Here is an 11396-nt window from a genome sequence, read left to right as displayed (position 1 = left end):
ATGCTTTAATAGGGGTTGGTTATTTATTTAGCATAGCCTACATTAGCCATAAAAGAGCACCAATTTACAACTGGACACTGTTCTTCTGTAAATATAGTTCTACAGCTAGCTACTCGTATTGATGACTTTTTGTATGTACTGTGTGCAAGTCTTGAATTGAAAACATGGGATCACAATGGAAACAAACTATCAGGGCTTTTAGCATTACTGTATAACTGTACCTGGTCAAACAACACACCTTCTCCACCAGTATCAGGTATCAAACAAGGTGTTTGTGGATGTTTCAGGTCAGGACAATGTGGATGTTTTGAATGGTTGACTAGATCACTAGAAGACAGGCAGGAAAGGGGGCATTCCTACAGCAGGTGTGTGTGTATGTGGGTGTGTGTGAAGGAACACTCCTCCAACAGACTATTTCTACTTATTTTCATTTTGTTCATGATTGGACAGACTTTCAAAGCATTTCCTGACATGAGCAGTGAGCACGTCAAAAGTTTCTGAACACACCTGCAGGTTCTTTACTTCGTTGTATGGTTTGGCTTTGGCACATCCTAAACAATAAAAGCTCCCTGTATGTGGACTGTTGATATCTCAACACTTCATAATCTCAAAGAAAAATGTCTTTATAAATATTTGCTCCTGCTCTAAAACTATCCATTATGGGAAAACATTAGTACCGTAAGTTGATTATTTAACATCACTAAGTAAGCAATGTTAGCACAATAGAATTTTGAAATACATTAAATAAACACAGCCATAATGTACAGTAAAAATTGTATTGGTTCTTCAATACTATCAAAACAATAAAATGGAATCACATTGTGACAAACGGCTTGTGGCAGTGGTTCTCAAACGGATAAATTGATGGTTAGGAACCAACCAGATGGACACTCAAGGTCTGTAACTCAGTGTACAAAACTACAAATGCAACCAAAATATGAACCCTTGAGGGTCCATTTGTTTCATTTGTACAATGAGCAGCACTGAGGATTTTACAGAGGCCATAATGTACACAAACCTGCGAGTGCTAGAAATGAGAACGTTTCAGAAACACTGGCTTATGGGGAGCAGTAGGCTGTTGATTGTTTGATCTCTGGTACAGTCCATTGTGGTCATGTGGCCAGATGCAACCGATTGAATCTTGAATCTTTACAACTCCTTGCGTTCAGTTATGTACAGCATGCATGCATGTACGTACGTAGGTATGCATACATTACATAAATGCATATATCTTTGCTGTCAGGTAGAAACCTTTTATCTCCATAGGCATGTTATTGCCCTCCTTCAAGTGTGTCATACCAAAGTAGCAAAAATAGTCAATCTACAAGCTCACAAGTCACATGGTGTTGCATAGTGAGCTTGTAGTTTATTTTAAAGATATATATTTTTAAGAGAGATGGGAGGGAAGACATGCGGCAAAGGCCGACAGGCTTGGGACTCGAACCTGCGACATGTCGTCAGGCTGGATTACCGGCCTAGGTGCCTGGACCGCTCAGCTGCGGCCGAGGCCGCTTGTAGAGTTTTTTAAATATTCAGCCAATGAAAAGTATTTTTACCCTGAAAATTAACGGTTTGGGGCATACACGGTTTCCACTCGACAGCGAAGACATGAAACTTTAATGAATATTTCCTTTTAGACACGCCAAACAGAATGTTCCCTCTTCAACACCCCGTTGCTTGTTAGAAGTCCTTGTAGTGCAGCAGTCTGGAAGAGCAAGGAAACAAAGAGATTGGTTTATTCAATGATAAAAATCAGCAAAAACATCCATAGGTTTATAATAGTGTTATCAAGTCTTTTGATATGTGTATATAAAGTATATCCCAATCAACCTATTCATACATCAATGCATACAGTACACTGAGTTTATACAGAGTTGAAGCCCTAATCCAAGCTGTTTAAGGTCCCTGCACAATGCTGCCGTTTTTTGGAAAAACGGCAGAAAAGGCTGCAAAAACAAAAACAAACAAAACACATCAGTCTGCATGGACTTTACCTGCCCTTTCATCCATATGTGGTCTGAACCACCAGATGGAGTAGTAACCAGTTTGTGGCTCAAGTGAAATCACCCATGATCAGATGCAGATGGATGAAGCAGATTGTGGCTGAACTAAAATTAACCACGCTATACATACAGATACCACACTGGCTCCTGCTGTTAGGAGCCAGCGACAGCTCCAATGAACATGCCTGCTAATGCCTGCTAATTAATGTACGCCCCCTGTACATACAGTCTATTGAAGCAGAAGATCTCTCTAAAGTTGAAATAATCATAACTCACTGAATTCTCAAACGATTTTCATGTGGTTTGGTTGTTGTTATTAGACATGTTATACAGTTATATAGGATACTTGGAAAATTAATCATATGGAATTTTATCCCAAAACAATTGGTATTACAAGATACTAAAGCATGAAAGACAAAAAAAATTTTTGTCTCAGGTACTCGAGCTTCCCCTCTTAATATGGCACTGAGGTTGATGTACGACCCCTCTACACAGTACAACTGACCTGTAGAGGGGGGCGACGCCCTTGTTGTTAGCCAGTGAGAAAAAGCCACTGTTTGGGGAGAAGTCGAAGCAGCTGACACGGTGTACCACCTTCCTGTTGGCCACTGGGAAGTTGGAGAAGGCTGTCAGGCTGGCCAGGTGGACCTGGAGAAAATCACAACACAGGACACGATAAGTCAGATTGATGTCCAACAGACAGACAGACAGACAGACAGACCTTTGTAGTAACTACTCAGTAACTACAAGGTTCGGAAATACAATAGTAGTTAGTAGGGTAGCAGTAGTGTGGAGTTGTGAGCTTGTAGAGATGGACACTGTTACAAGTATTAGAAAATCACCCAGCTCTTCAAATGGATGGATAACTTACAAAGAAGAATAACCCATATCTTCTAAATGAATCACATAACCATAAAAGTTGTTGGTTGGCTACTTAGGAAAATAATAGCCAGCAGTTAAAGGCACTTCACACCCCATCAGATCAGAGCAACCCAACCCCTGTCTGGTCTCGCGAGGGCAGTGGAGTGAAAGATCAAACTCGTTTCACAAGTCACAGTCACGTTAGCCAAAACATATGGCTCTCAAAGTGCAGTCCAGGGATCCTCAGGGTTAATTGAGGCTGTTCTAAATGGACACTTTAGAGGTTTGTAACTGTTGAGAAATAAATAAAAGATTGAGAAGCACAGAATTCTGACTCACCAGTCTCACAGCCTCATCTTCAGCAGAGGAGGCCACGGCCAGGATGTCAGATGAGGGGCTAAAGGTCAAGGAGGTGGCCGTGGTCAGCAGGTTCTTTACCGCTTTCAGAGGCTTGGGATTGGCCGAGCCCTGACACGCCTCCTGGGAGTATACGTTCACCACACCCGACTGGGATCTGAGGAGGACAGGGAACACATTTCAGAACACATCTACCGTCTTTGTTTTGTTGGTAATAATTTTCTTCAATCGCCCCGCCTTCACCCGCTTTTCATCGTAACCATTTTGACCTGCGGGCGATCTTAAGAACGCCTTCTAAAAACATATGGTGCTATATATATATCGTCCCTGTTGGTTGGAAACCTCTAAGAAAAAAAGTTAGAATATAGAGATAAGATGTTTCTGCCCGACAACAACAGCGCAACAACCAAAACGACACAGGTGTTCCCAGATGTTTTTAATAAAGAAGATGAGGCAATTTCTTTTTGGTGTGTGTGTGTGTGTGTTTGTTTGTTTGTTACCCGCAGGCCAGGTACTGCCCGTTCTTGGATGCAGCAATGGAGGTTCCATGAACACAGCCTTCATCTGTGAACCGCTTTAAGCAACGGCTGCTCCTTGAGTCCCACACATACACCTCACCCTCCTCTGTGTGCGCGCACACGCACACACACACACGCACACGCACACAAAAATATTAGTGTAAAATAAATAAATATGTAGTCAGCCAATCTTGGACAAATACATAAAACACAATTCAGAGGTACACGTACTACACGTAACAGTGTCTTTGCCATATTTGGCAGCTACCAGTAATAGAAGAGATTGCACAGAATTTTGCAAGCAGTTTAGCTGCTTTTTTTGGCATCCCAAGTTGTTGCACGAACGAACACACACACACACACACACACACACACACGCACACACACACACACACACACACACAGACAGACACACACTGACCGACCGACCGACCAACACAGTCTCTCCCAACACGGTGAAATAACATGGATTAGCAATTCCGCACATACACTACTAGGAAACCCAAAAATCAGTATAGTATATATTACACATAAATCCTCCCCATTAACTTCCATACAGTTGTAGACCTTGACATGATTATGCCACAGCTATGGCATTTAACAACAACCATAAATGGTAAATGCAAATGGTGCATTTATATAGCGCTTGTATCCAAAGCGCTTTACATAGATTGTGCATTACATTCACCCATTCAGTTTAGTTTTTTTTTAAATAATGGTGAATAATATACAAAGGTCTTTCAGCTAATGTGAAAGCACCCCCACACACAACAGACACACCCACCCCCACACACAACAGACACACCCACCCCCACACACAACAGACACGCCCAAATAGAAAAACGGACCAGAATGTGCGTAGATCTTGCTTCCGTCGCGATTGAAGGCGACTCCAGCGACGTTTCCGTTAATTTTCATACTGCGAACAACCTCCTTTGTCTGGGAAAGACACAAGATTTGTCGTCAAACAAGCAAACACATTAACCACTTTCAACCAGGCATCCCCATTTTGGACACGTCATCAAACATTACATTAACATAACATTAAGTAGCAGATTTACAAACTCTGTGAGCTTATAGATCGTCTATTTTTATATAAAATAGAGCATAATTCTGGGAAACCAGTTAAACCACCAAAAATCGTTTTTTTTATTGTGCATGCAGGTTTTCTCGCTCAACCATTCTCGCCAAACCCGGCCATAAGTGGGACGTCTGGTCAATGCATTTCAATGAGAAGGTGTGCCTAGAAAAAAAAATTCCCACCCATGAGTGGAAAATAAATCTTTACATGAGTAGAGCATCTGCGTCTGTGCTCTTATCAGGGGTGTAATGTGATATTTGATCTTATCAGGGGTGTAATGTGATATTTGATCTTATCAGGGGTGTAATGTGATATTTTATCTTATCAGGGGTGTAATGTGATATTTTAAACTGGCGGAACGCTATTTAAATGACGTTACACACACGTCGTAGTAGCAAAAAAAATATATAGTTTGCTTTCTTGGTTCTCAAAGTGCAGTCCAGGCTATTTGGCTATCCTGAAAGTACCTTCCTTTTCACCATTGGCTGAGGAATTCTTGTTGCGTGCAGATAGGATAGAGCACAACAGTACTGTAGCCAAAATGCTGCGTTGCCTATGCAGTACATACTGTGTATGTGAGGAGTAAAGCCCTAACCACACCAAAGGGTCACCATGCAACTCCTTGGGTCCAAACGGTTGCAAGGATTTAACGCTAAAACCGTCTGGACCCTTTGGTGTGGTTTGGGCCATTGAATTCCATGCGTTGAATCACTAGGGACGACGCACGTCAACGTGCAACAGGACATTCAGACTCCATCATGGCCCGTAGCACTTACCCTAACCCCTTAGATAGCATTTCTGTAGACTTAGATAGCATTTGATACAGACTTATAGCATGTTATGTAGACAGCACTATAATTGCATTGTATATAGTCATAGCACGCCATAGTAAATATGTATAGCATAGTAGTATATATATATATATATATATATATATATATATATATATATATAGTTTATATGTATAGTCTCATAATATAGATATTCCACTGTTACTTTCTTAGCTTACGCATGTTTCATGATAAATGCTTTTTTGTGATGTATTCCCATGCTTTTTGTTCTTGCTTAATGTAAGTCGCTCTGGATTAAGAGCGTCTGCTAAATGCCTACAGTGTAAATTGTAAATTGACATATCACACCGCAGGGACAACGCTAAAACTGTCTTGACCCTTTGGTGTGGTTAGGAGGATGCATTTGGGTACTTATTGGCCTTATTTGGACGTTAAGTAGATAAATACCAACTTGAGAATGAAGAAGGGTTGATTTGCCATTTACTCACTAAAAAGCGAAAGCTCATTTCTAAGTCACCCATCAGCTAAACACCTACGGTGTGAAACGTAAACCTACTTTTAAGGTGAGGACGTGCAGGTATCCACGGGTTCCAGTGAGGAGCAGAGAATCTCCCTCTGGAGAAACGGAGAACTCCTTCACCTTGGCTTCATTCAGACCTGAAACGCACAAGAGAAACCACATGGATGTCATGTTCATTCCTCTGCACCTCTGCAAATGTTTTACATTTGCAGAGGTGCCCAGAATACTGCCCAGGCCCAGAATACTGTGTCATCCATCGCTGTGTGAACTAAATACAGTCTCACTCTTAATGTTGTTTAGTTGTCTAGTATGTTCAAATTATATGAATGTATTCATACTTTACCAAGTAAAGAAAAAGAAAAATGATGTATAAATGTATACTCTCCGCACAAAAAACAACAACATAGACATATGAGTTATGACACGCATATATAGGACTTTGCCAGTTTGAATTTCCTCCAGATCTGCAGTCTTACAATTTGGGGAGAGATGGGATTCTGCACCAGATTACATTTTCTTGGTGGCCATCTTGGCCACACCCACCCACCATATCATCCTCTTCCTCACCTCTGATGGTCATCACAGGGACCACCTGGCCCTCCATCATGTCGTAGATGTAGAACATCTTGTTGTTGAGGCTGGTGGCCACCACCTTCTCTCCGTCCGTGGTGAACTGGGCTTTGTGGATGGGGAAGCGCTCCAAGTTGATGCTCTGAATCTTGGGGTTGGTCTTACCGTCCACCTGAGGAGCCAAATGAGCAGCGGAGCTTGAGGGCCTATAACCACTTTAAAAACTCTGGCAAAAATAGCTGATCTGCAAGCTAACAAGCTTTTATTTTGGCTTAAGAATCTTGCATAGTGCAGCTTTAACTTGCTTCCAATTGAAATATCTAACATGAATCTAGAATTGCGAAATAAAAAATAAAAATTAAAAATAAACTGGAGCAATCCAAGAGATGGTGTGGATGAATGATGACAAATGGATAATATGAAGAGACCGCAACAATGTCAATGTGCTATAGTTTCATAGAAATCAACCCATCAGTAAACTCATCTTTAAAATACTACTCACAAAATTAAGACATTTATATTGTACCTGGAAGAGGGAGATTGCCTGGTCGAGGCCTGCCGTCATGATGACCTGAGCTGAAGGGTGAAACTGGACTGTGGTCAGCTTGCTGTCTGATGGTTGCGAGTTATTGGCATTTAGACACCTCTTCATCTGAGAGACATTCAAACACCACATTCATATACTTGTGATAGGGCTGTCACGATTATGACATAATCGCCCAATTGCAATTATTTGAGATAATCATAATTCGTTTTTGGATAATAGTGAGGGAAAAAAAGTATAAAGTTATTAAATTATATAAAGGTATTTGTCATTTCTGCCCTGAGCACCTTTTGTTTACGATGCCTAAGAACCAAACAGAATTGTACATTTTATTCATAACCACAGAAATGCAATTAAATCGCAATTATTTTAATGACAATTTATTTAATTTCATTCATGGTTTTACATTCACCATCGCTGATGAGCAGCACTTTGTAGGCGAGCAGGGAGGCTTGTTCAGGAGCTCTGCATTAATGTAATAAACATACCGGTATGCGCTGTGAGCAAACGTGAGCCATGATGTCATAAGTTTTGCGGATTCACCGTTTTGCCTGTTTACACGAAAAAGGGATAAAACGGCGTTCTCAAAGATTTCCACTCTGGAAGGTGGTTTCACTTTGTTGCCTTTCACCTCCTGAAAACACCATTCTCGTCTAAAGGGACACCAGCAAACGATACTTTATTTTGTCGTTTTCTATTTTGCCGTTTTCTATGAACACCATTCTTGTGTAAAGACCACCTTAGACTCTCACATCTACTGACCCGTAGGATCCCTGAAGGCAGGCTGTCTGACGACACCACATAGTTCCCTGTTGTCCTGAGAAGGCTCTCGTCCTCCTCGTCTAGGTCATCTTCCTCGTCATCTTCCTCAGCTGACACACACAGAGAGGAAGTTAGTGGAGTCTTACTTAATTTGACAGAATATCCAAACAAACCACAACACAGTCCAGTGTGATAAACATCACTAGACAATTTGACGGGTGATTTTTTCCCCACTCCTGAATATTAATATACGTACATATATATCGTGATGCTTATAAGTATCACAAGAAGGTATTCTGGTTATTGGGATTTTTTTTTATTTCCCCCTTCATCTTGACATGAATAGTAGAATTTCATCTTAAAGGTGTTTTTCTAACCTTTCTTTTTTGTGGCTTTAGTCTCTGCCCAAGAGGGAGCTCCTCCCATGGCCTTCTGAAACCTGAAGACAGACGTGTGTGTGTGTGTGTGTGGGGGGGGGGGGGGTTAAGGAAAGACAGGAGAGCAACAGAGGGTGAAACTAGAGTGATTGATACCAGATTTTTGAGTCTGATATCAATCCTGATTTTGTTGTGTCCTAGACTAGAGTAGATCAGTAGTAGACCCAATGTTTTGACTGATTTGTAATTAAGTGCAAAATCTTGAAATATAAATCAAAGTGTAAACATCATTACTTCTTGGCACTGTAGAATAACAAGTAAGAAGCGCAAACGCGGGAAGCGAACGCAGCTCGTAAATTGCAATAACAACAATTAGAATAAATTACGTACTTTTTTTTTCTTTTTAGTTAGTAATGTTTTTAAGTTTTCTACTGTGTGTGTGTGTGTGTGTGTGGTTGTTTGTGTGTGTGTGTGTGTGTGTGTGTGTGTGTGTGTGTGCTACAGCTGCGCCCTCTGGTGGCGGGCGGGTGGTGTCACAGCGGGACAGACAGACAGACACACAGACATGATCTGCAGGGTCTCATAGTTAGTGCTCAGTGCGTTCGCAACTACCATCTTGCTGTAGCTATGTAGCTGTCACAGAAGCTGAATTCAGCCTTTTAAGCCAACTCTGTGTGTATCTGTAGTTATAGTGTGTCAGTCTGACTCCACTCACTGGTCCTTCATTCTCTGCTGTAGTTTCTGTTTGGTCATGGTCGCCTCCGCAGTTCCTTTGGTCAAGTCCTTACGGAAACGATGTGTCATGTCCACCCTGATGGAGAGAGGGACAGAACGGAGGGGACAAGAGGGAACTGGTGAACGATGAAGTGAAGGAGTTGAAAATGATGACCCCACATGCATGTGTGTAACCTGGCATCACCAGGCTTTCCACCACCCTTACCTTTGGTAATACGGATGTTCCTGTCAGATGACTACAAACCAGTAACTACAACATGACGTAAGATATCATCCGCTCCCGACCGCATCATTAACTCGAAAATAAATGCTTCCCAGGCTAGCATGTGTGAGGGGGGGGGGGGGGGGGGTCATACTGTAGGTGAGGTCAGGGGTTCTCAAAGTGGGTGCCGTGATGCAAGTCCAGGGGTGGCCGAGATTCAGAATACTTAATATTTGGAATGTATCAATGCCACTTCAGTTTAACCACTTAAGACCTTACTTAGTAAGACGGACCACCAAACCTCCTCGCCAAAAATAGCAGATCTACTACAAGCTCACAACGTGTCGCGCTGTGAGCTTGTACTGTAGATATGCTATTTTTGGTGAATGTGCCCTCCAAAATAGGGATGGTGGTTAAATGTCAAGTATGAAGTTTTTTTCTTTTCTTTCATGTGTCGTAATGGATACTACAGTACTATTCTTTCAAGTTTCCCTTGTGACACATACTGTATCTTAGGAGGAAAGATTTACATATTTACGTACCGTAAATATGTAAATATAAAGTAAGTAACATGTAATTGAGGGGTGTTTTGGGTTAAATTGTTATTTACAGGGGTAACCTGAGCCAAAAAGGTCACACACACACACACACACACACACACACACACACACTTACTCTTCCTCATGCTCATCATCGTCATCCTCCCAGGCAGGTTTCCTGAACGTCGGGACCCGCAGACGAGACTCTGATTCCGTTTCCGACTCGCTGGACCCGTGGCCATCATCTTTATCATCATCCAATTGCAGGCTATGGTTCTGTCGTTTATCCTGGAGGGAGAGAAAGAGACAATAGAATCAATAAACTGCTTCATTCAACAAATTAGAAAACTTAAACATAAGACATACGACATAAGACATGGAAAGACATACTGTAGTTATGGTATTATATTAATACCGGTATGCATGTTAGGTGTAATGAATCAGATGCGATTACAATTACCTCACACTTGGTGTTTGTTTGCAATACACCCGTCAATTTGTGTGCAATTGCTTAGTGTTAAGTGCTGCTGCGAATGCAGCTGTACCGTCAGTGACAGTGACTTGTGGAAAAGTTACAAGGTTTTCTGTCAAAACCTTTAAATGGATCAATGGTAATGATCCCAAGTAGTGGCAGCTATGCATTATTGGGAAAGTAAACAAGGAGTGCTACAAATAAGAATGCCAGCCAGATGAATCAAGTGTGTCTCATGTATACATGCAATGTATGAAATAGCAGCCATTCTAGAGATATACTGCGGTCCACAGAGATTGCAATCATTCATAACAGTTTATGCGAGGCGTTCATTGTGACGTGTGAGCTTTCAGACGGGCTATTATTACAATTTCTCCTTCTTTCTAATATAATTTGACCAATGTTTCACTAGTTTTTATAGTTGTTGATTACTTGATCCAGTAATGATTTTTTCTTTAAAGTAGGAAAAAAAAGTCTTAAAAGTAACTAAATGTCACTGTAATCTGGCTGGTCCATTTGTACACTCTCTCAAGAGCTATGAGGGGTCCTTGAAATGAAAAATGTGAGAAGAGAACCACGACATGAATAAAATATACCTGAACAATGTTTTCCACCAGCTCGTCTTCAGCTCCGAACACCAGATCCTCCAACAGCTTGATGGACGGGTCCCTCTCTCCCAGAATACACACTTTCTTCACGTTCCCCCGACGCTTGTCTGCTTCTTTCTGGGGGTCAAACTTCATCGCAAGTTTCCTCTTCTTGGCCGCAGCCCTGTCCACCCCTGTGTCTTCTGTGTCAGGGAGTCTGATCACGTCTTCCATGTTTAAATTAATTTAAACAGCTAAATGTAACAGCACTGCTATATTACAGAAAGCAGACACGCTGATTAGTGTACACCAGGATGTCCTATGTCACTATGTGTGTAGAAATGTACTGTTTGTTTGGAGTCAACGAATTCCCATCACAGAGATATAATAATACATCTATTCCCAATCCCATGCGACCAGTTTTGCACATGGACTGTTTTTCTTCTTGATGTACATCACATGGTTCCGGCTTCGTGA

General features: G+C 41.5%; 1 protein-coding gene across 1 annotated transcript; it reads right to left on the bottom strand.

Annotated features, from left to right (window-relative positions):
* Positions 1–373: 373 nt before the first annotated feature.
* Positions 374–11304, bottom strand: utp18 (UTP18 small subunit processome component). Its single transcript, XM_083779900.1, has 13 exons — positions 10929–11304; positions 9997–10148; positions 9100–9195; positions 8385–8446; positions 8008–8117; positions 7228–7353; positions 6699–6873; positions 6168–6268; positions 4588–4678; positions 3722–3845; positions 3204–3378; positions 2509–2651; positions 374–1705 (listed from the first exon to the last, which is right to left on the bottom strand). Exons 1-13 carry the CDS (start codon positions 11151–11153, stop codon positions 1681–1683), a joined length of 1605 nt encoding a protein of 534 aa, XP_083636026.1. The 5' UTR covers positions 11154–11304; the 3' UTR covers positions 374–1680.
* Positions 11305–11396: the final 92 nt, after the last annotated feature.

This window comes from Protomyctophum parallelum (genome assembly GCF_964188405.1).
Source record: "Protomyctophum parallelum genome assembly, chromosome: 13".
Taxonomy (NCBI): Eukaryota; Metazoa; Chordata; class Actinopteri; order Myctophiformes; family Myctophidae; genus Protomyctophum; species Protomyctophum parallelum.
The sequence above is the reverse complement of the archived record's forward strand: the minus strand, read 5'-3'. Positions and strand labels throughout refer to the sequence as shown.